Source organism: Bos taurus, chromosome 10 (assembly GCF_002263795.3).
Source record: "Bos taurus isolate L1 Dominette 01449 registration number 42190680 breed Hereford chromosome 10, ARS-UCD2.0, whole genome shotgun sequence".
Taxonomy (NCBI): domain Eukaryota; kingdom Metazoa; phylum Chordata; class Mammalia; order Artiodactyla; family Bovidae; genus Bos; species Bos taurus.
Genome location: NC_037337.1, coordinates 70,409,178 through 70,434,750, shown reverse-complemented (window position 1 = coordinate 70,434,750; position 25,573 = coordinate 70,409,178). Strand labels below are relative to the sequence as shown.

The 25,573-nt window shown below is 41.1% G+C and overlaps 1 protein-coding gene across 2 annotated transcripts in view; it reads left to right on the top strand.

The window, feature by feature from the left end:
* The window catches only part of ARMH4 (armadillo like helical domain containing 4), a 142,093-nt gene that overhangs the window by 39,972 nt on the left and 76,548 nt on the right, over window positions 1-25,573 (top strand). For both annotated transcript variants that reach the window (XM_059890294.1, NM_001038060.1), the window contains 1 exon segment: window positions 11,609-11,863. In XM_059890294.1, the coding sequence (XP_059746277.1) occupies window positions 11,609-11,863 (255 nt within the window).

The window sequence follows — 25,573 nt, the reverse complement described above, 5'->3', positions numbered from 1 at the left end:
GGTGCTACCTTTAGATAGAATAATTGTGTGTGTATGTTTTACGTTGATCCACATGCTTCTTTGGGATTCAGATAAATGAAAATAAAATTTGGGGTTTATTTTAACAAAATTACAGAATCCAGAAAGCATTACCCTATGGCCATTAACATATAACCTGATAGTGTTATTTGAATGAGTTCTTCATTTAGTTTCAGTTCTTGAAATCAGAGATTTTGTTATTGTTTCTGGCACAGTTTGCTGAATGCTTATTTCATTTTGTTGTCCTTTGTTTTCAGAAGTGTTCATGACATCATTATTTCTCTTGGGTGCATCTATTGAAAGACTGGGCTAAATACAGATGAGTTTTTCTTCAGTTTTTATGAGTGAAAGATGAATGCATACAACTCTGGGTTATTTTGTACCTGTCCATTTGATATGTTGCTTTTGTGCTTATTGCAGGATTACTCGGAGGAGTGTGTTACCCATTGCTTATTATTACTCTGTGTTTCCTTAGATCCAGCCAGTTGTTAAAAGCATAGACCTAGTTAACTGACTAAGCATTCACCCATCCATCCATCCATTCAAAAAAGATTGAGTCGTGACTTCTGCCAGGCACTGGGTTAGTCATTGGTGATACAACAGAGGACAAGATTATCTTTCCTTTATTCAATGGTTTCCCACCTTTTGGGGTCAAGCTGCTATAAAATACATTATTTTGCTAATATTAGAAAGGTGATCATACCTTTTTGTTACTGATCTGTAATAGTAGTCAACGGTCCACTGAAAATCGTGGCAGGGTACAGATGATATACTACTAAAGATGTTTAACAGCTAGAGAATGAATGTAACCTTCTAAAAATAAGAAAATTCCCTGGCAGAAATCGATAACGAGGGAATAAGGCTAGACTGAAGGAGAACTCATACAGTTCATACGGTTCACAGGGTTCTCAAGGCAAGAATACTGAAGTGGTTTGCCATTCCCTTCTCCAGTGGAGATCCAGTAAATCCTAAAGGAAATCAGTCCTGAATATTCACTGGACGGACTGATGTTGAAGCTGAAACTCCAATACTTTGGCCACCTGATGCATAAAGCTTACTCATTTGAAAAGACCTTGATGCTGGAAAGATTGAAGGCAGGAGGAGAAGGGGATGAGATGGTTGGGTAGCATCACCAACTCAGTGGACATGAGTTTGAGTAAGCTCCAAGAGTTGGTGATGGACAGGGAGGCCTGGTGTGCTGCAGTCCATGGGGTCACAAAGAGTTGGACATGACTGAACAACTGAACTGAACTGAACTGAAGGAGGACTCTCACTCCTGTAAGGCTTGTATTCCTCTTCTTTTCTCTACACAGTCTCTGACACTTTCTTTTCTATCGCTATGTCCTCAGATATACTCAGGTATTAAAAGTGAAACCTTATAAACTTCTTTGTGTTGAAGGTCAGGGTTGGTGGTAAAAAGAAGACTTTTTTCTTTCATCCCACACATCAATCAGGGCCCTTCCTTTTCTGATGATGTAAAAATTATATACTACTCAATCTGGTGTTTCTGAAGAAAATGCTCCTTGGTTTTATCATCTGACTTGGAGTTATATGTCTCATGTCAGGCATTTCAGGTGGGGGAGGAGAAAGAAGACTTTACCAGGGTGGGTGAGTACGGGAGAGATCGAGATACCTTGACCTAAGCAAGGTCCTCTCAATTGTGTTGTGAAGGCCGCAACCGTGGCCTAGATTTGCATAGATGCAGCTCTCTTTTCAGGATACAAAAGGATGGAGGAAGATAACTTTTGAGGTTCCTTTCATTATTTTTATAGCTCTGTAGTCCTCCTCCCACAGCTTTATTGATGTATAATTGACAAACTGTAGGATATTTAATGTGTACACCATGGTGATTTGATATACACATACATTGTGAAAGAATTTCCACCATGAGATTAACACATTCATCATCTCACATGTTTACCTTTTTAATTTTTGGTGAGAACATTTTAAGTTCTCTTCTCATAGCAAATTTCAGATGTACAATATGGTGTTATCAGCTGTAGTGACCATGTTATACATTAGGTCCTCAAACTTTATTCATCTTACAACTGAAAGTTTGTATCCTTTTACCAATTCTTCCTCTTTTTACCTCCATTCATAGACCCTGTCAATCACTTTTCTAGTCTTTGTTTCTATGAATTAGACTTTTAATTCCACATATAAGTGATACCATGTGGTATTTGTCTTTCTCTGACTTATTTCACTTAGCATAATGTCCTCCAGGTTTATCTATGTTACAAGTGACAGGATTTCTTTTTTTTTTGAAGGCTTAAATAATATTCCACATATATACATACACACACATACCTGCAGGTATAATATAAATTGCATAATATGAATAATATCCCATGTATATAAATATTTAATAATATATACCACATCTTTATGCATTCATCCATTGACCAGTACTTAGGTTGTTTCCATACTGTAGCTATTGTGGATAATGCTGCTGTGAACTTGGAAGTGCAGAGATCTGTTTGGGTTTAAGGTTTCATTTCCTTTGGATATATACCCAGAAGTGGGATTTCTTTTGTGTGAAAGTATTAGTCACTCAGTTGTGTTCGACTCTTAGTGACCCTTTGGACTGGGGTCCACCAGGCTCCCCTGTCTATGGAATTCTCCAGGCAAGAATACTAGAGCGGTTAGCCATTCCCTTCTCTGGGGGATCTTTGCAACCCAGGGATTGAACTCGGGTCTCTCACATTGCATGCAGATTCCTTATCGTCTAAGTCACCAGAGAAGCCCCTGGGATCATATAGTTAGCTCTTTTTTAGATAACGAATGAAAACCTACTGTATAGCAGAGAACTCTATTCTATACCTAACTCTATACCTAAATGGGAAGGAAATCCAAAAAGAGGAAATGTATGTATATGTATGGGCTTAATAACCCAGATCTGAAGTTATTGATATTTCTCCTGGCAGTCTTGATTCTAGCTTGTGCTGCATCCAGCCCAGCATTTCTCATGATGTCCTCTGCGTATAAGTTAAATAAACATGGTGACAGTATACAGCCTTGATGAACTCCTTTTCCTATTTGAAACCAGTCTGTGGTTCCATGTCCAGTTCTAACTGTTGCTTCCTGACCTGCATACACATTTCTCAGGAGGCAGGTCAGGTGGTCTGGTATTCCCATCTCTTTCAGAATTTCCCACAGTTTGTTGTGATCCACACAATCAAAGGCTTTGGCATAGTCAATAAAGCAGAAGTAGATGTTTTTCTGGAACTCTCTTGCTTTTTTGATGATCCAGTGGATGTTGGAGGTTTGATCTCTGGTTTTTCTGCCTTTTCTAAATCCATCTTGAACACCTGGAAATTCATGATTCACTTACTGTCGACGCCTGGCTTGGAGAATTTTGAGCATTACTTTGCTAACGTGTGAGATGAGTGCAATTGTGCGGTAGTTTGAGCATTCTTTGGCATTGCCTTTCTTTGGGATTGGAATGAAAACGGACCTTTTCCAGTCCTGTGGCCACTGCTGAGTTTTCCATATTTGCTGGCATATTGAGTGCAGCACTTTCACAGTGTCGTCTTTCAGGATGTGAAATAGCTCCACTGGAATTCCATCACCTCCACTAGCTTTGTTTGTAGTGATGCTTCCTAAGACCCACTTGACTTCACATTCCAGGATGTCTGGCTCTAGGTGAGTGATCACATCATCGTGATTATCTGGGTCATGAAGATCTTTTTTTGTATAGTTCTTCTGTGTATTCTTGCCACCTCTTCTTAATATCTTCTGCTTCTGTTAGTTCCATACCATTTCTGTCCTTTTGTGCCCATCTTTGCATGAAATGTGCCCTTGATATCTCTAATTTTCTTGAAGAGATCTCTAGTCTTTCCCATTCTATTGTTTTCCTTTATTTTGTTGCATTGATCACTGAGGAAGGCTTTCTTATCTCTCCTTGCTATTCTTTGGAACTCTGCATTCGAATGGGTATGTCTTTCCTTTTCTCCTTTGCCTTTCGCTTCTCTTCTTTTCACAAGTATTTGTAAGGCCTCCTCAGACAACTGTTTTGCCTTTTTGCATTTCTTTTTCTTGGGGACGGTCTTGATCCCTGCCTCCTGTACAATGTCATGAACCTCCGTCCATAGTTCTTCAGGCACTCTGTCTATCAGATCTAATCCCTTGAATCTATTTCTCACTTCCACTGTATAATCATAAGGGATTTGACTTAGGTCATACGTGAATCATCTAATGATTTTCCCTTTCCCTAACCTGCATCCCTATGCAGATGACACCACCCTTATGGCAGAAAGCAAAGAAGAACTAAAGAGCATCTTGATGAAAGCGAAAGAGGAGAGTGAAAAAGTTGGTTTAAAACTCAACATTCAGAAAACTAAGGTCATGGCATTTGGTCCCAACACTTCATGGCAAATGGTGGAGAAGCAACGGAAACAGTGACAGACTTTATTTTTTTGGACTCTAAAATAACTGCAGATGGTGACTGCAGCCATGCAATTAAAAGACACTTGCTCCTTGGATGAAAGGTTATGACCAACTTAGACAGCATATTAAAAGCAGAGACATTACTTTGCCACAAAGGTCCATCTAGTGAAAGCTATGCGTTTTCCAGTAGTCATGTATGGATGTGAGAGTTGGACTATAAGGAAAGCTGAGCGCTGAAGAATTGATGCTTTTGAACTGTGGTGTTGGAGAAGACTCTTGAGAGTCCCTTGGACTGCAAGGAGATCCAACCAGTCCATCCTAAAGGTAATTAGTCCTGTATATTTATTGGAAGGACTGATGCTGAAGCTGAAACTCCAATACTTTGGCCACCTGATGTGAAGAACTGACTCATTGGAAAAGACCCTGATGCTGGGAAAGATTGATGGTGGGAGGAAAAGGGGATGACAGAGGATGAGATGGTTGGATGGCATCACCGACTCAATGGACATGAGTTTGAATAAACTCCAGGAGTTGGTGATGGACAGGAAGGCCTGGTATGTTGCAGTTCTTGGGGTTGCAAAGAATAGGACACAAATGAGTGACTGAATTGAACTGAACTAAATGACCCAGATAACCATGATGGTGTGGTCACTCACCTAGAACCAGCAGTCCTGGAGCATGAAGTCAAGTGGGTCTTAGGAAGCATTACTATGAAAAAAGCTAGTAGTGGTGATGGAATTCCAGCTGAGCTATTTCAAATGCTAAAAGATGATGCTGTTAAAGTGGTGCACTCAATATGCTGGCAAACTCAGCAGTGGACTGGTAAAGGTCAGTTTTCATTGCAGCCCCAAAGAAGGACAGTGCCAAAGAATGTTCAAATACAATTGTGCTCATTTCACATGCTAGCAAGGTAATGCTCAAAATCCTTCAAGCTAGGCTTCAACTATCTGTGAACCAAGAACTTCCAGATATACAAGCTGGATTTAGAAAAGGCAGAGGAACAAGAGATCAAATTGCCTACATCCATTGGATCATAGAAAAACCAAGAGAATTCCAGAAAAAAATCTACTTCTACTTCATTGGCTGTGCTAAAACTTTTGACTGTGTGGATCACAACAAACTGTGGAAAATTCTCAAACAGTTGGTAATACCAGACCATTTTACCTGCCTCCTGAGAAGCTTGTATGCAGGTGAAGAAGCAACAGTTAGAACTGGATATGGAACAATGGACTGGTTCAAAATTGGGAAAGGAGTACGTCAAAGCTGTATATTGTCACCCTGCTTATTTAAGTTATATGCAGAGTACATTGTGGGCTGGATGAAGCACAAGCTGGAATCAAGGTTGCCAGGTGAAATATCGATAACCTCAGATATGCAGATGACACCACTCTAAAGGCAGAGAGTGAAGAGGAACTAAAGAGCCTCTTGGTGAAAGTGAAAGAGGAGAGTGAAATAGTTGGCTTAAAACTCAGCATTCAAAAAACTAAGATCATGGCATCCAGGCCCATCACTTCATTGCAAATAGATGGGGAAACAATGGAAACAGTGACAGACTTCAGCTTCTTGGGCTCTAAAATTACTGCAGTGACTGCAGCCATGAAATGAAAAGACGCTTGCTCCTTGGAAGAAAAGCTACAAGAAACCTAGACAGTATATTTAAACGCAGAGACATCACTTTGCAGATAAAAGTCCTTATAGTCAAAACTATGGTTTTTCCAGTAGTCATGTACGTATGTGATAGTTGGACCATAAAGAAGGCTGAGGGCTGAAGAACTGATACTTTTGAATTGTCGTGGTGGAGAAGACTTTTGAAATCACTTGGAAGCATGGAGATCAAACAAGTCAATCCTAGAGGAAATCAACCCTGAATATTCACTGGAAGGACTGATTCTGAAGCTGAAGCTCCAAAAGTTTGGCCACCTGATGCAAAGAGCCAACTCATTGGAAAAGACCCTGATGCTGGGAAAGACTGAGGGCAAGAAAAGAGGAGGAGAAGACAGAGGACGAAATTGTTGGATGGCATCACCAACTCAACGGACATGAGTTTGAGCAAAGTCTGGGTGATAGTGAAGGACAGGGAAGCCTTGTGTGCAGCATTCCATGGGCTCACAAAGCATCGACATGACTGAGCAACTGAACAACAACCACCTGGCTTCCCAGGTGGCTCTAGTGATCAAGAACTTGCTTGACAATGCAGGAGACATAAGAGATGTAGGTTTGATCCCTGGATTGGGAAGATCCCCTGGTGATGGGCATGGCAACCCACTCCTGTTTTCTTGCCTGGAGAATCCTACAGACAGAGGGTCTTAACGGGCTACAGTCCATAGCGTTGCAAAGAGTCAGACACGACTGAAGTGACTTAGTATGCATGCATGTATATGTATGGCTGATTCACTTGGTCATACAGCAGGAACTGACATAGCAGTGTGAAGGAACTATACTCCAATTAAAAAAAATAATAATGATAAAATTAAAAAGAGCTAACCAGCTCTGGTTAGCTGGCTATTTTTAATTTAGAGTATAGTTACTTTGCACTGCTATGTCAGTTCCTTCTGTATAGCAAAGTGAATCAGCCATGTGTATACCTTTATCCTGTCTTTTTTGGATTTCCTTTCCATTTAGGTTAACACAGAGCACCAGGGAGAGTTCTCTGTGCTATATAGTAGATTTTCATTAGTTATCTATTTTATACATTGTAGTCTATATATCGGAGAAGGCAATGGCACCTCACTCCAGTATTCTTGCCTGGAAAATCCCATGGATGGAGGAGCCTGGTGGGCTGCAGTCCGTGGAGTCACTAGGAGTCGGACACGACTGAGCGACTTCACTTTCACTTTTCACTTCTATGCATTGGAGAAGGAAATGGCAACCCACTCCAGTGTTCTTGCCTGGAGAATCCCAGGGATGGGGGAGCCTGGTGGGCTGCCGTCTACGGGGTCGCACAGAGTCGGACACGACTGAAGTGACTTAGCAGCAGCAGCAGCAGTGTGTATATGCTGTCTTCCATGATGGCTTAGATGGTAAAGAACACGCCTGCAATGCTGGAGACCCGGGTTCGATCCCTGGGTTGGGAAGATGCCCTGGAGAAGGGGATGGCAACCCTCTCCAGTATTCTTGCCTGAGAAATCTCATAGACAGAGGAGCCCGGTGGGCCATATTACATGGGGTCACAAAGAGTTGGACACGACTGTGTGACTAACACTACATTTCCATAGTGTGTGTATGTGTCAGTCTCTGCCTCCCAATTCATTCCACCCACCCCTTTCTACTTGGTATCGTGCCCTCTCTGTTTGTGTCTCTGTTTCTGCTTTGCAAATAATACCATCTATACCATTTTTCTAGATTCCACATATATGCATTAGTATACGGTATTTGTTTTAGCTCTGTATTTTAAAGAGGAGGAGCTAACTGAACACATTGAGGACCAAGTGTAAGTTATCCTTGGTGGTTGGTGGTGGTCAGAGGACAATGGTTCAATGATAAAAGCTGGAAATCGAGGGCTCAGAGCTCTGGCTTCGCCTTTGCATTCTCAAGGGGGTCAGAATCATATTGTCATGATATTCCTATCAAGAACAACCCTCTAGGTTTGTGGAGAGGAAAAGTAACTAAAAGTGATTTTACAAAGTTTAAAAATAAAATAAATTTTCTTTTTAGCTCATCACCAATTTCTGTCTACAGGAGGATGGTCAGTAAAATTGTCAAAAAGCCTTAATGATTCCTGATAGTTTTCTCCATAATCCACTGACTCTGTTACTTTTTCCTATCCGCTGTCCTTCTCAGCTTCTCTTTAACTGGAGTCCCTGGCCCATCTTTTTTCCCCCTCCAGCTTTATTGAGATATTAATGACATATAACATATATAAGTTTAAGATGTATAAGGTGATGATTTGATACCCACACACATATATGTATATATATTGTAAAATTATTACTGCAGTAAGGTTAGTTTACACTTCCATTCCCTCAAGTAATTACCAATTTTTGGTTTGGTGATACTATTTGAGATCTATTTTCTTAATAACATTCAAGTATATAATGCAGTGTTGTTAATCATTGTCACCATGCTTTAGGTTAGATCCTGAGAAATTACACATCATATTGTTGGGAGTCTGTATCCTTTTCTGGTTCATCTTTATAATCATTCTCTTCACACACAATCTACTGCTCCTTCCTTAGTTGAGCTCTCCTAGCAAAACTTGGCCCTGGTTAAATGTCTCTGCCTACTCCACTTATCCACCCACCCATTCAGTGATGTGGCTGAAGAAAAACACACTGATCATCTTAGTATGGTTTGCTTTAAATTTATAACATTACCGATGGACTCACGTGGACTCATAGGGTTGCCTGGCAATCTGACCACATCCACCAGTTTTGTATTTGACCAAGGAAAGAAATATGACAGCTTTCACATGCTCCCTGCCCCAAATCTAGCCACCGGCCTGCACCTGTGACCCTGCAGAGGTGGGTGTGTCCAAGCTGGCCATGCACTGCATTCCCTCCCCTCTCCGTAATAGCAGAGAAGCCAGTCTTATATGGTGGACACTGTGTGCCAGGCTTAGTTCTAAGTACCTGATATATTAACTAATGTAATCCTTACAACAGCCCTGTGTGGCAGGACTCACACCAGTTTTACAGTGAGGGAGCTGAGGCACACCAGAATTCAGTAATTTGTCTGAAACCACTCAGCATAGTAAGTTAAGTGGCTCCGGAGTCCTTGTGTGTCATCTCTCTATCACACCTCATCTGTCAGGACATTTCTCCTACTGCTCTTCCCTCCGCATCATCAGTTCACTCCTTTCTGCCAGATCTTATCAATTGCAGGCAAATTCTAACAGTTTCTGCTTTCAGAACCTACCCTTGAGCCCATATCTCCCTCCAGCTATCCCCTAATGTCCCTGTTCTCTTCTCCAAATTTCTTGTGTTTTCTCTACTTATGTCTGCTTCCTTTTCCCCAATTTACTTTAGAAGCACTTCAGTCTGACTTTTGTCCCTACCATTCCAGGAATACAACTTTTGTCAAGTTCAAGAATGACTTCCCAAATGTCTAAACCAGAGGGACAGTCGTCGTTTCTTACTCAGCCCCCTACTCAGACATGTTTTCTTCTCTTGTTTTGGTTTTCTCCTGCGGTCACTTCTCTGTCTCCTTTGCTGGATCTCCCCCTGCTGGCCAACCTCTAAATGTTTGATTGTCCAGGGCCTGGGCTGGCCCACTTCCCTTTCATCCACTCTCATTCTCTTGATGATCTCAGTCAGTGTCAAGGCCTTAAATATAATTTATAAGTTGATGACTCCTAGGTTTTTATTTCTAGCTTTGACCTTCCTTAGACTTCCAGCATTTCCATTTGGCTGTCAGAGGCACAAGTATCACCCAATTAATATATTTCACATAAAATTCTTCATTTGTCTCTTGAGTTCTCATTTTTAATAAAGTGAGATCTTCCTCTCACATCCCACATTGTAATTATCAGCAGGGCTCTACCTTCAAATTACATCTCAGGTCTGATCACTTCTCTCTTTTTCTAGGACTGCACCCTCATCCGAAGCATCATCATCTATTCCCTGGATTTTTCCAATAGCCTCCTCCTGTGGGTCTCCTTGCTTTGTTTCTTGCTCTAAGATAACCTGTTCTCCACCCTGTAGCCAGTCATTCCTTACAAATCTGCTTTAGATGTGGCCTCTGCGTACCCCTGATTTCCTTGCTTCATGTATTCTGTCTTGTCACTCACTGCCTCTCAGCCCAATCTTCTTTGCCATTCTTTGAACACAGGCTTTGCCTTTACCATTCCCCGTCCTCCTCTGCTGGGAATCTTTAATGATCTAAATTAAACAAAAGAATTCATTATTTGGGTATGATCTCTGTTCAAACCTTACCTTATTAGAAAAACTTCCCTTGATCTTGCCATCTAAAATAGTAGCACCTGGCATTTTCTGTCTTCTTGCTGGTTTTAATCAGAGTGCAGTATATTGCATATCTATTTATATATCTCTTTGTTTGCTGTATGTCTCCTGAGTGACATATCAGCTCCATGAAGGCAGAGACATTATTGTGGTATTCCTAGTGCCTGGAACTAGGTGCTTGATAAATATTTGTTTAATTTTTGGAATAGGGGCAGGTATTAAATCTTATGAAGGTAAAGGATATATAAGAATGAAAAAGATTAGAAGTAATATTTTTAAGTTAAGAAAATCTGTAAATGATAGCTGAAAAGGAGAAAATTGTCTGGAAGAAGGAGAGTCTCCGAATTCTTAGGTGGCTTTAATCCTCTGTTTTCTCTTCAGCCTTTGAAGAGAGTTCCATGTTACGGTCACCACTGTGTTCAGAGCCAAGAGGGAGAACAAGGAAAAGGCCTTCAGTGGATTTTGTGGGCCCTTATGGAGGGTTTCAGGGGTGCCTTCATAATGTGGATGGGAGTTCAGAGTATTCCTAGAAAATTAACATACGTGAAATAAAATGAAATTGGGGATCTTATGTTCCTTAAACCTACACCTCTTGAAGCATCACAGATGGACATATTATGTACTTAACTCATATGATGCTGGTAATGATAGTGATTTTTTCTCACGTGTTTCTTTTCTGACTGTCCTTGACCAATGTGTCATTTCCTGATCCCCTTTAGAATTGGATTGAGAACGCTCATGTGACCTTTCCCCGTTTCTTGGGTCCCTCCTGTGTAAGGAGAACAGATGCAGGAGTGGATTAATGTACCTCTCAGTTAACATTGTTGTGAGTTCTATTCACTGATGTGGAAGAAGAGCAGAAAGAAAACTATGTCAACATAATGAATTCTCTTGTTTAGTATTATGAGATAGAAAAAGACTGGAACACTTCTTTTAAATTCTGTTAGTATTTCAGTGAGCTTTCTAACAGACAGATCTGTAATGATCTCCAGAAAACAGGAAGATGATGTTTGCTACCCTTTTAATTATAAATATGACATTAACAAAAATCCCTATTACCTGAACTTTAACTCCCAATAAACATGATGCATGATAATTATCTGACATAACTGTGGTTTTGAAAGTTTAAAATGTAGGTATAGGGTGGGCATGCAATCCCTCAAAGCTCTTCTTGCTCAACTTTAATGATAAAATGTGTTTTAACAGGCCAGTCATGTTTATTTTGTAGTGTTTGGGTCATTTCAAAAGATTCATTTGTGTGCACTGCCTGTATTTCTTCATGTCCCCTTTGCTTTCCTCTTTCCTAGAGGGAGAAGATGATGAAGATGAAGAGGATGAAGAGGAAGAAGATGAAGAGGAAGAAGATGAGGAGGAAGATGAGGAAGATAAAGATGCTGACTCCCTGGATGAGGCCTTGGGTGACACCGAGCTGCCTGGGTTCACGCTCCCTGGCATCACGTCTCAGGAACCTGGCTTAGAGCAGGAAAACGTGGTCTCTTTGGAGGGGGTCACCTTCCAGGTGCCAGATGCCATCCAGTGGGAACAGCAGAATCAGGGCCTGGGTAAGAGTCATGTGTGTTTCTCTCCTTCCTCCCTCCCCTCATCTTACTTTTCTTAGGCGACAACTTTCTTTCATTGGCATTGATGATGGAGCAAAATGGATTTTCTTTTTATGGATGTTTCATTTTAGTTCTCACTTCTTTCTCCGATATGTTTATATTTATGCTCTTCAGTAGCCGGGTTCCAGTCTCCATCTGCCTGAAGAGCACGGTTACCTTAATTTTTGGGAAGAGTTCCATCGTTCCTTCCCAGCTGGAGGACAGCTGTTGGCTCTGGGAGGACTTCCAATTGGGACAGAATTGTGCGTAACCAGTCAGCTGCCCAAAGTGTCATGAATGCACTGGAGTCAGAAAGCAAATCTATTTTGTGATCCCCTCCTTTTAGAATTTCCTCCCTGGGGAAGTTCTTCCTTCACTTCTGGGTGAGCTTTTAGCCATCCCAATATGTTTCTGCTCATTCTTGTGGTTGCGTTTCATCATCAAATATAATCTCTTTTTATCACTTGGTGTCCAGACAACCCCAAGCTTACTCTTTCTTGGGCATGGCCTGGAGTTTTGGCGAGAGACTCTCTGGAGGCAGGCTGACCCCAACCTTGATACTCTCTTGTGGTCAGCAGGGATGCTCCTCTGTCTCTTCTTAACTTTTTCTGGAGAGATACTGTTTAGCTCTGGGTGATTGTTTGAGGCCTCACTCTGTTGACCTGAGGGGAAGTGACCTCTGCTCCAAAGAAATCTCCTCCCTGAAGCTCTCTTGATCTTTAAAAGGCCCAAGGATACCTTCAGTGCAGCAGAGGTTTGATTTAACAGTCATATAACCAGTGTTTAGAGTATTTCATTGAAAATTTGGATGTTGATCTCAGATTTTGCTCTGGAATATCATACTAGTGTATCTTGGTGCCTTGGTTGAAACTTTCAATTTAGAATCTTATTACATATGATTCCTTAAAGATTGTCCTTCTCTCCTCCCATGAAAACCCTTTCAGATTAGCAGTGAGAAAGGGTAAGTGCATGTGCATTATAATGAGTATGGAGTGGGGAAAAATCACATTGTCTGTTTATCACAGGATTGAGTAGTTTAAAAGCTCTCTTGCTTTTTTAAAAGCTCAAACTGAAGTTGGTAAAACCTTTAAAGATTTGCAGTCTAAGGAGAAATCTTTCCATAATCTCTAAAACTAAGGAACATGTGTAAGGATCTTTAATGTCATCTTCTCTTCCCTTATAGTTTTTTTGTGAGCTGTCCTTTTGATGTGGTTAATTAATTTGTCCAAAAAGCAGAACCCCTACTATGTTCCTTTGTAAGGTGTTAGAAACACAGAAAAAAACAAGGCAATGCTTTTTCTTGATTAGAGCAGAGCCCATTCGTAAAGGTTTCAGCGCAGGATGGTGATAAAAATGGGTTATAGGAGGGCAGAGTAGAAGTGTAGAAGGAGGCCATCTAGAGTCGCTTGGAGAGTTTAGAGCTGTCACCTGAAGGATATATAAATAGGAGATAGCTTGCAAGGAAAAGAAACCAAAGAAAGAACATACGCAAAGGCATTGGAGGGATGAAAGAGCATATACAGATGGGCTGGCAAAGAATGTTGTTAAGTGGGTAAAAAGAAGTTCTAGGAGATATAATAGCAGACAAGGTTGGAAAGGTAAGCAAGGATGCATCATGAAGAGCTTTGACTGCCAAGAGGTTTTCACTTGTCCTTTATGAAAACTGTTCTGGTGATAGTGTGGTGGAGGAGGAGGGGAGGAGCATGAGATTGGGGAGAGAGAAAAAGGCCACTTTTGAGATCCGTGAAATGTCTATGTGAGACATAAAGAACATGAAGTAAGGCAGAGCAAGTGGGATGAATGGAAAAGAGTCAACCTGAGAGCTTTTGTCATAGGTACTAATGGATTTGGGGGATTGAGGAAAAATAGAGGGAGAGTTGAGGATGATTTCTAGGTTTTTAGATTGGGTGAACAGGTGGAGAGTGATGCCTCTGACGAAAAAAGGGAATAAAGGGAGCAATATGAACTTGGCATTTTAGGGAGATGATGAGCTAGTTTTGGGCATGTTGAATATGAGGAGCCTGTGAGGTGTCCAGGAGGGTCTTAGATTTTGTGTCTTGAATTTAGGGAAGAGGACTGGGACTGAGAAGTTATTCTGGGTTTATCACCCTCTGCTGCTGCTGCTGCTGCTAAGTCGCTTCAGTCGTGTCCGACTCCGTGTGACCCCATAGACGGCAGCCCACCAGGTTTCCCCGTCCCCGGGATTCTCCAGGCAAGAACACTGGAGTGGGTTGCCATTTCCTTCTCCAGTGCATGAAAGTGAAAAGTGAAAGTGAAGTCGCTCAGTCATGTCTGACTCTAGCTACCCCATGGACTGCAGCCCACCAGGCTCCTCCATCCATGGGATTTTCCAGGCAAAAGTACTGGAGTGGGGTGCCATTGCCTTCTCCTATCACCCTCTAGGTTGGCATAAAGGTTGTAGTTGAAATGTAGCTGGGATTTCCTGTGGAGTGTGCTTATGGAAAGAGAGGAGGCGATAAAGGATGTGTTTCCACTGGGCAGGCAGACGGTATTAGTATATGTGCATACAATGTTATATTTACTAAGTTATTTTCTGAACAAATTTGGCATGTAATTGGGCAGTAATTACTTTAAAAAATATACCAAGTGAAACTGCTAAAACCTCATAAGTATATCAAAATATTATCAAAGTATTACAAAACAAACACAAACACTGACCTGGGGACATGTGAATAAATATTTGGTCTCTTCAGGCCTGAACAGGCTTGAAATGCACCTGTTCCACCACTGGTTGAAATGAACGAAATAAAATGCAAAATACCAATGTAACTTATTACAGAGGTTAAACACAAAAATCTACACGTCAAGTGACTCCTCAGGTAGTAGATTTATAACATGAAAGGATCATGGATGGTCGAACAGTCTTTTAGATATGGATTGGGTGAATATTCAGAGACTGTACCCCATTCCTGGAGAGAGGGTTGTTTTTGTACCCTCTCTGTAGGGAGAAGTACTGCAGGGAGATCATATGGCCTCTATTCCTGGATTGTGGTTTAGGAAGCCAATTTCCACCACTTGGAAAGTTGGCATACTATCTATGATAATGATAAGCAATTGGAGGAACTGTGAATCTTAGAAAGATTTGTAGAGGCTACAGTTCAAGGCTAACGTGATCATTTGAGCTCTAGCCTTACCGTGTTCCTCAACACAAATTTACCACTGAAAAGGAGCCAAATTTTTAAGAAATCAACTTTATTGAGGTATAAACTATATATAGTAAACTGCACTCAGAGTATGCAATTTGAGTCTTGTACACATCCATAACAGCCTCCATCTCATTGAAAATGCAGAATTTCCATCACTTCCCCTTTGTCCCCCCAGTTATTCCTCATGTCCTGTGCAGTCCATCCCTCTCTCAGTCCTCAATCCCAGATAGCCACTGATCTACTTTTAGTACTACAGGTTAGGTTGCATTTTCTAGAATTTTATATACGTAGAATCATGTAATACATACTCTTATGTGTCTAGCTTCTTTCACTTAGCATAATGATTTTGAGATTCAACCATGTTGTTGTCTGTATCAATAATTTGTTCCCCCTTTTTAAAATTAAAAAAACCTTATATTTATTTGGCGACATCATGTCGTAGTTGCAGCATGCGGGCTGTTCGTTGCGATGTGTAGTCTTTCCTCTAGTTGCAGCATGCACCTAGGCTTAGTTGCCCCGAGGCATGTGGAATCTTAGTTCCCCACCCAGGGATCAAACCTGCGTTCCCTGCATTGGAAGACGGATTCTCAATCACTGGACCACCAAGGAAGTCCCTAATTTGTTCTGGTTTCATAGCTGTGTAGTACTCAACTGTATGAATATGCTACATCTTGTTTATCTCATCACCTGTTGACGAACATTTGGGTTTTCCCCAGTTTTTGGTTAATAGCAGTTACATTTTAAGGTGTGGAGGGCATGAGGTGGAGGGTGAATAGCCCAGTTGTCCCCTTGTCTTGCCTCCTGAGTCCAGCCTCCATGCATGGCTAAAGTTTCTTAAATTAGTAATACCAATTTAATGATTTGTTATCACTAAGGTGATTTGTCACTTTAAAAAGTGATTTTGGACTTCCCTGGTGGTTCAGTGGTTAAGAATTTGCCTTTCCATGCAAGGGAATGGTTCAATCTCTGGTCTGGGAAGATCCCACATGCCTCGGAGCAGCTAAGCCTGCGTGCCACAACTACTGAAGCCTTTGTGCCTAGAGCCTGTGCTTCTCAACAAGAGAAGCCACTGCAATGAGAAACCCTCACAATGCAAGAAAGAGATGCCCTGGCTTGCTGCTACTAGAGAAAGCCCATGTGGAGCAACAAAGACCCACCAGAGTCAAAAAATAAATAGACTAAGTAAATCAATTAATCAGTCTTTTTTTTTAAAGTGATTTTCCCAAGTCTTGACATTTTGGTTTATATCAGATTTTTTCTTTTTATAAAATTTACCATTTCCCTGGATGTCTCTTACCTTTTGCTGCCACTTCTTTTCTTGAAAAATTCAATTTGCCAACATGTTTTTAGCATTCTAATTTTCATGGGAACCAAAACAAGCAAGTCCTTCCCGTTCTCTGCTGTGGGAAGACTGGGTTGGGTTAGCAGTGCTTGTGTCTAAGATTTTATTAGCTCACCATCTTTTTCTTGGGGGGACAGGAGTATTTACTAGGAACTCAAAACCACTGACAACTTCTGGGTCAGTATTAATTGATATAGTTTCCTAAATGCTCTCAGATCACACGATAAAGAGGGGCCCCTCCCCTGTTTGTGATGGATTTTGTGGTACCAAGAATAATGGCTCCCCAGTTGGCTCAGACAGTAAAGAATCTGCCCACAAAGTGGGAGACCCAGGATTGATCCCTGGGTCAGGAAGGCCCCTGGGGAAGGGAAAGACTACCCACTCCAGTATTCTTGCCTGGAGAATTTCATTGACAGAGGAGCCTGGCGGGCTGCAGTCCACAGGGTCACAGAGAGTCTGACACGACTGAGCGACTAACACTTGTACTTTTTTCAAATATGTTTATGTCCTAATCTTTGGAACCTATGATTACGTTGTCTTACCTGGCAAAAAGCTTTGCTGATGATTAGGTTAAGGATCTTGAGATGGAATGGTTATCCTGGATTTTCTGCAAAGGTCACACAAGTGTATTCACAAGTGTCCTTATAAGCAGGAAGAAGACAGGTCAAAGTCAGAAAAGTAGATGTGATGACAGAGGCAGAGGTCAGAATGATGTGGCCAGAAGCAAGGAATTCTGGCAGCCTCCACAAGCTGGAAAAGGCAAAGAGATGAATTTTCTTCTTGAGCTTCTAGAAGGAACACAATCCTGCTGGCACCTTAATTTTAGTCCTTCAAGACCCATTTTAGACTTTTGACCTGTAAAACTATAAGACAATAAGTTTGTATTGTTTTGAGCCCCTAACTTAGTGGTAATTTGTTACAGCAGAAATAAGAAACTAATACAGATTTCAATAAGTATTTCATGAGCAGCTTCATTTTAGAAAGCAGAGCTACATGGCAGCTGTAGGGTGAGTGTGAGTGTTGTAAACTTAACTATAGTTTTTTCTTAATGAATCACTAAAAATGCAAAGATGGAGGTCTCTAAAAAGTAATCTAATTTAAAACAATTTTACTTTAATTGACCATCGTATTCATTTCTACTTTTAAGTGGGTTGTTTTATTTATAGATGATCACATCCTATTTTACAATATGAATGGTATTCCAAAGCAAGTGCTAAAACCCATAGACACCTTTAAAAATGAACATATTGAAGTGGGTAGTTGGAATTGGCTAAGAATAATATACACTCTTTGAATAGATTATCATTTCATTTTCTGTGAAGAAACAAGAGGAGAAAACTTAGATTACTTTCTAAGGCAAAGCAGTAGATTCATGGCTTAATTCTTTGCACTTCTGTTTTCTGTTGTCACATACACATTGCCTCTAAAGCTTTGGAGGGAAACAGCCCAGTTTCTTGATCTTGCTGTTGGGAGGTATGATTGTGGACTGAACTGGTAGGCTGTCAGGATAAAGAATCAGGAGCGAAAGTTCCATGTTGTGGCTGAGGTGCACTGATTGTAGTGTAGAGGAAGTTTTTTTTTTTTTTACATATGCAGAATCAATTTCTTTTCTGATCTAACAAGATCATTTTCAGATTTATTGGTAGGAACCTGTAGAGAGCAGATACTGTGACCCACACTACTTCTTATCCTTTTGTAATCACATGATTATTCTTTTAAAACTATAAAATCAATATGGCCAAAGTTGAGTCAATGTATCCATTTTGACATTTAAACATTTCCGATGTAATATCTGGTGATTCTTTACTTTGTGCATTCTGAATCTGCTAGGATGCCTTTAGCTACAGGTAGCAGAAACCTTAAATAGACTTAAAGAGTAAAGAAATGTATTTTCTCTGAAAACAAGAAGTCCAGAGATAAGGCTTCTGGGTCAGTTGACTTGAGTAGCTCAGTGGCCATTGGCGACTCAGTTTTTCCATCTTACTGCACTGTCCTCCCTTGGGATGTTGACTTTGGCCCCAGGCTGGTCTCCTTACAACTGTAATGGCTTGAAGCAGTTTCAGGTGTCACACCTAGACAAGACATTGTTCAAAGAAGAAGACTGTCTTTTTATTGCGTTTCTTTCTCAGGAGAGAAGAAGCATTTCCAAGAATCCTCCAATAGAATACTCACTTTTGATTGGCTGAAATTATGTCACATGCTGGTTTCTAGACAGTCATTGGCAAGTGGAATGTGATCACATGACTGGTGGAACCATGAGGCTGCATGTCAGCCACCATACCTTTTTTTTTTTTTATGAATTATTTCTTTTTTTAATTTTATTTTATTTTTAAACTTTACATAATTGTATTAGTTTTGCCAAATATCAAAATGAATCCATCACAGGTATACATGTGCTCCCCATCCTGAACCCTCCTCCCTCCTCCCTCCCCATACCATCCCTCTGGGTCGTCCCAGTGCACCAACCCCAAGCATCCAGTATCGTGCATTGACCCTGGACTGGCATCTTGTTTCATACATGATATTTTACATGTTTCAATGCCATTCTCCTAAATCTTCCACCCTCTCCCTCTCCCACAGAGTCCATTAGACTGTTCTATACATCAGTGTCTCTTTTGCTGTCTCGTACACAGGGTTATTGTTATCATCTTTCTAAATTCCATATATATGCGTTAGTATACTGTATTGGTGTTTTTCCTTCTGGCTTACTTCACTCTGTATAATAGGTTCCAGTTTTATCCATCTCATTAGAACTGATTCAAATGAATTCTTTTTAATGGCTGAGTAATACTCCATTGTGTATATGTACCACAGCTTTCTTATCCATTCATCTGCTGATGGACATCTAGGTTGCTTCCATGTCCTGGCTATTATAAACAGTGCTGCGATGAACATTGGGGTACACGTGTCTCTTTCCCTTCTGGTTTCCTCAGTGTGTATGCCCAGCAGTGGGATTGCTGGATCATAAGGCAGTTCTATTTCCAGTTTTTTAAGGAATCTCCACACTGTTCTCCATAGTGGCTGTACTAGTTTGCATTCCCACCAACAGTGTAAGAGGGTTCCCTTTTCTCCACACCCTCTCCAACATTTATTATTTGTAGACTTTTGGATCGCAGCCATTCTGACTGGTGTGAAATGGTACCTCATAGTGGTCTTGATTTGCATTTCTCTGATAATGAGTGATGTTGAGCATCTTTTCATGTGTTTGTTAGCCATCTGTATGTGTTCTTTGGAGAAATGTCTATTTAGTTCTTTGGCCCATTTTTTGACTGGGTCATTTATTTTTCTGGAGTTGAGCTGTAGGAGTTGCTTGTATATTTTTGAGATTAGTTGTTTGTCAGTTGCTTCATTTGCTATTATTTTCTCCCATTCTGAAGGCTGTCTTTTCACCTTGCTGATAGTTTCCTTTGATGTGCAGAAGCTTTTAAGGTTAATTAGGTCCCATTTGTTTATTTTTGCTTTTATTTCCAATATTCTGGGAGGTGGGTCATAGAGGATCCTGCTGTGATGTATGTCAGAGAGTGTTTTGCCTATGTTCTCCTCTAGGAGTTTTATAGTTTCTGGTCTTATGTTTAGATCTTTAATCCATTTTGAGTTTATTTTTGTGTATGGTGTTAGAAAGTGTTCTAGTTTCATTCTTTTACAAGTGGTTGACCAGTTTTCCCAGCACCACTTGTTAAAGAGATTGTCTTTAATCCATTGTATATTCTTGCCTCCTTTGTCAAAGATAAGGTGTCCATATGTGCGTGGATTTATCTCTGGGCTTTCTATTTTGTTCCATTAATCTATATTTCTGTCTTTGTGCCAGTACCATACTGTCTTGATAACTGTGGCTTTGTAGTAGAGCCTGAAGTCAGGTAGGTTGATTCCTCCAGTTCCATTCTTCTTTCCACCATACCTATTATCTATGATTTCTGTGTTTTTCTGTTTACTTCTGTTGTGGCTGATTCTTATCCATGTTTCTTCTAAGACTCCTATGACCAATCTCGTTAAATTAATATATTTATTTTAAATATGTTAAAAATTTTTAATTTATCTAATTTTTTAAAAAAGTTGCACATTGAGTTTTTGTGTCTGTTTTATATATGTATTTTAATATTTTTGATTGTTCTGGGTCTTCATTGCTGCATTGGGCCTTCTCTAGTTGCGGCAGCTAGGGGCTACTCTTTGTTTCAGGGCTTGGACTTCTCACTGCGATGGTTTCTGTTGTTGTGGAACAAGGGCTCTAGGCATGTGGGCTTCAGTAGTTGCAGTGCACAAGGCTTAGTTGCTCTGCAATAGTCAGGACCAGGGATCAAACCCGTGTCCTCTGTATTGGCAGACGAATTCTTAACCACTGGACCACCAGGGAAGTTCCCTAAATATGTTTTGTATTCATGAGTTCTGGATGAGGGCCTGAGGATGGTATTGTTCCAAGAAGAGATCATTTTGGGTCACTTTATGGTTTGGTTGACATTCTGAATAGATAAGGCTTCCAGACTCCATTAATTAGTTAAGTGCAGAATTATAGCTGTCTTCACTTTTTTTCCCCAAAAGCCTCCATCTAATATTGGAATAGGTTCCTGATTCAGGAAGTAGAATATTTTTCTCTGGAGGTCTTTAAAAAACATGGTAAATATTCAGTTAACAGAGTATAGGGATGTTTGTGGAAAGCAGAAAAATGAAGTGCATTCATGCTTCTAGTTTTTCACCAGATATTTATAAAGCACCTACCAAGTGTATGCTGTGTTTTAGGGAAAGAGAGGCTGACATGTAGAGATAAATTGCAGTGAGGCAGAGAGTGGTCCCATAGATGTGAGGCCAGTGGCTGAGCAATTCCACTGTGGTGGAATTGAATCATCACTTAACAATCAGCGGTTTCTCTGAGTGGGCAGCCATCTGTGAGGTGTAACTTAAGGAGTGCTTGTGCAAGCCCCAATTTATATCATCCTTCCTGTTTTAATATGGTGCCTACCCTTCAATATTAAGAGTCTTCCTTTGGATTGAAATAATATTATATGTCTTGAGATGGCCTTAGTAAAATGCAGATCTACTATCTGGATAGGATAATGAGTCTCCAAGCTACTTCCTGGAGAAAGCAATGGCACCCCACTCCAGTACTCTTGCCTGGAAAATCCCATGGACAGAGGAGCCTGGTAGGTTGCAGTCCATGGGGTCGCTAAGAGTCGGGCACGACTGAGCGACTTCACTTTCACTTTTCACTTTCATGCACTGGAGAAGGAAATGGCAACCCACTCCAGTGTTCTTGCCTGGAGAATCTCAGGGACGGCGGAGCCTGGTGGGCTGCCATCTCTGGGGTCGCACAGAGTCGGACACGACTGAAGTGGCGCAGCAGCAGAAGCAAGCTACTTCCATTGGAACGTGGTATGTATGCTCAGTTGCTCAGTCTTGTGCAACTCTTTGTGACCCCATTGACTGTAGCCCTCCAGGCTCCTCTATCCATGGAATTTTCCAGGCAAGGATACTGGAGTGGGTTGCCATTTCCTTCTCTAGGGGATCTTGATCCAGGAATTAAACCCGAGTCTCTTGCATTGGCAGGCGGATTCTTTACTACTGGCACCACCTTTAAGATTAAGATTAACCACATTAAGATGTTATCATTTGTATATTATTATCAGTTTCATTACCTGGTAATTTAGGATGATTTTAATGTGAAAGAGAATATATTTTGAATTGGCAAAAAGGGTGTGGGGATTGGGCCTTAGAGAAACTGAACATTTGTCTGTGAGAAAGTCAGACCCTTCCTAAACTGTGTCAGTTCTTCTCTTTCTTCTCCTCATCATCCTTCTTGTCCTTTTAAAACACTTCATGTGTAGCTAAGGTCGAACTTAAATATAGTGCGGCATGGGCTGTGGCAGCAAGAAAAAGCTTCTCTGTAAAAGACAGTGGGAAGTGTGAGATTTCAAACAATCCTTCACAGCAACAAATGTCAGTGTATTTTGGCATATAGCATGTTAAGCTATGGATTGTGAGGTTGCTCAGGAAGCTGCCAGACTAACATGGTTAAATATATGTATGGAAGGAGAAAGAAAGAAACCTTAGTCCAGCCCAATGTGAGCAGCAGATTGACTAAAGCCTTTGGACCAGTGGTTCTCATTCTTGGCTGCACTTTGGAATCACCTGGAGAGTGACACAAATTATTGATACCTGGGTCCTACCCCCTGGAGCACAGCTGTCCTAGGCTGGGTCCGCTGGTTGTTCTCTTGGGGTGAGGCAGCTTCTGTTTATAAAGAGAGATAGCGGATTTTAAGAAGTGTTCTATGAATTGAATTCCCAGGAGTGAAGATTTACTTTGCTTGTAATGATCTTTTGGTCTTGGATTCAGTTCAGTTCAGTCGCTCAGTCATGTCCGACTCTTTTCGACCCCATGAATCGCAGCACGCCAGGCTTCCCTGTCCATCACCAACTCCCGGAGTTCACCCACATTCACGTCCATCGAGTCAGTGATGCCATCCAGCCATCTCATCCTCTGTTGTCCTCTTCTCCTCTTGCCCCCAATCCCTCCCAGCATCAGAGTCTTTTCCAATGAGTCAATTCTTCGCATGAGGTGGCCAAAGTACTGGAGTTTCAGCTCTAGCATCATTCCTTCCAAAGAAATCCCAGGGCTGATCTCCTTCAGAATGGACTGGTTGGATCTCTTTGTAGTCCAAGGGACTCTCAAGAGTCTTCTCCAACACCAGAGTTCAAAAGCATCAATTCTTCGGTGCTCAGCCTTCTTCACAGTCCAACTCTCACATCCATACATGACCACAGGAAAAACCATAGCCTTGACTAGATGGACCTTTGTTGGCAAAGTAATATCTCTGCTTTTGAATATGGTATCTAGGTTGGTCATAACTTTCCTTTCAAGGAATAAGCCTCTTTTAATTCATGGCTGCAGTCACCATCTGCAATGATTTTGGAGCCCCAAAAATAAAGTCTGACACTGTTTCCACTGTTTCCCCATCTATTTCCCATGAAGTGGTGGGACCGGATGCCATGATCTTCGTTTTCTGAATGTTGACCTTTAAGCCAACTTTTTCACTCTCCACCTTCACTTTCATCAAGAGGCTTTTGACTTCCTCTTCACTTTCTGCCATAAGGGTGGTGTCATCTGCATATCTGAGGTGATTGATATTTCTCCCGGCAATCTTGATTCTAGCTTGTGTTTCTTCCAGTCCAGCATTTCTCATGATGTACTCTGCATAGAAGTTAAATAAGCAGGGTGACAATATATAGCCTTGACGTACTCCTTTTCCTATTTGGAACCAGTCTGTTGTTCCATGTCCAGTTCTAACTGTTGCTTCCTGACCTGCATACACATTTCTCAAGAGGCAGATCAGGTGGTCTGCTATTCCCATCTCTTTCAGAATTTTCCACAGTTTATTGTGATTCACACAGTCAAAGGCTTTGGCATAGTCAATAAAGCAGAAATAGATGTTTTTCTGGAACTGTCTTGCTTTTTCCATGATCCAGCGGATGTTGGCAATTTGATCTCTGGTTCCTCTGCCTTTTCTAAAACCAGCTTGAACATCAGGAAGTTCACGGTTCACATATTGCTGAAGCCTGGCTTGCAGATTACAGTGTCTTTAAAAAAAAAAAAAAGATTTTTTTTTTCTGTGTTTAATCTCATGTAGAGATGAAACTTAAAGTCGATATCCTTAGTTTAATTTTCCCAGAAAGTCCATGGTCACGTGACAGACTTCGAAATCTGAACTGTGGACATTTTGTACCCTGACTCCTGCATCTGAAATGAGTGAGCCTCTCCAGATGTGAGTTTCCATGGATAGGCACCTTCCTGTCCTGAGATGGTTACCCAGTTTTCTGGCTTTGAGAGTAATACCATTCCCTCTTTGGAAAGAACTAAATTATTTGTCCTAGACAGGAGGAGCAGAACTTGGATGTAGACCTCCTTTTTCCGCATTAGGCAAGATGCACTGGTGCTAAAGCTTGAATTAGAGATCGTGATCTCTGCCTCTCCTTACTCAGGAGAAAGAGTGCTTAAGGCATATTAGATCTGCAGAGCAGAATGCCTTCCAAGTGCAAGAAATCATTTCCTCATAGGTTTTTCCATTTGAGTTACTGAGTTACTCAAAGATTAGGAGTAGTTGGGGACCTATAGGGGAGAAAGGGGCTTCCCAGTTGGTGCTAGTGGTAAAGAACCCTGCTACCAATGCAGGCGATGCAGGTTCGATCCCTGGGTTGGGAAGATCCCCTGGGGGAGGGCATGGCAACCCACTCCAGTATACTTGCCTGGAGAATCCTCTGTCCTCCATGGACAGAGGAGTCTGGCAGGCTACAGTTCACAGGGTCCCAAAGAGTCAGACACAACTGAAGTGACTTAGCACACACACATGCATGCAGGGAGAAAATCTTTCCCTGTGCCCTTGGTGAAACATTTGACAAACTCAGGATTTTAGGTTTTAAAGGCATTTATTTCCTAAATTTTCCACTTATTTATTTTTATCCTGTTATATTTTAGGTATTTGTTAGAAGCCATAAATCTTTTGCGCGTGAGGTAGGTTATAAATAGGTTAAAGATATGAATAGAGTTCCTTCCAGCTGCCCACTTCTGGCTGTGCTCGCAGGTGTGTTTGGCGGACACCCATCATGAACCAGAAATCAAAAAGAGACCTGGCCAAACCTCAAGAAAACCAGACTCTGACATGAAAAGAATGTGATGTATTCTGGTTTTTTGGTTTGTTTGTTTGTTTGGTGCTCATGACACTTCTGATGCGCAGTTATGTATAATGGCCACAGTGAAACTTTCATGTTTCTTCAGTGTAGGAAACGTTAAGCCTTTTGGAAGGTGGAAAGGATGGATGGCAAGGATGACTGTGTGCTACGCTAAATTTTTTTTTGACGACACAATGATTCTTCACAGCTGTATGTAGGACTTTTGTACCAAGAATCTTAGGCAGACTGGAATTGAGGCTTTGAAATTCATTAATTCCAAGAGTGGTAGAAGAACTCAGATCATTAAAACACACACACACACACAGTGTTCCCTTTGCCTGAGTCAGCTGTGGGACACTGCAAATTCCCTTATTCTTCTCCTACTATTTCTTTGGGGAAAATGAATGAGAAATCAACTCTTAAGTCTCAAATGCTAATGAGGAAAACTCATAGACTAGAGTTAGTGGAGAGCTCAGTGGCAGCCACAACCACCCTTGAGTGCGATTTTGT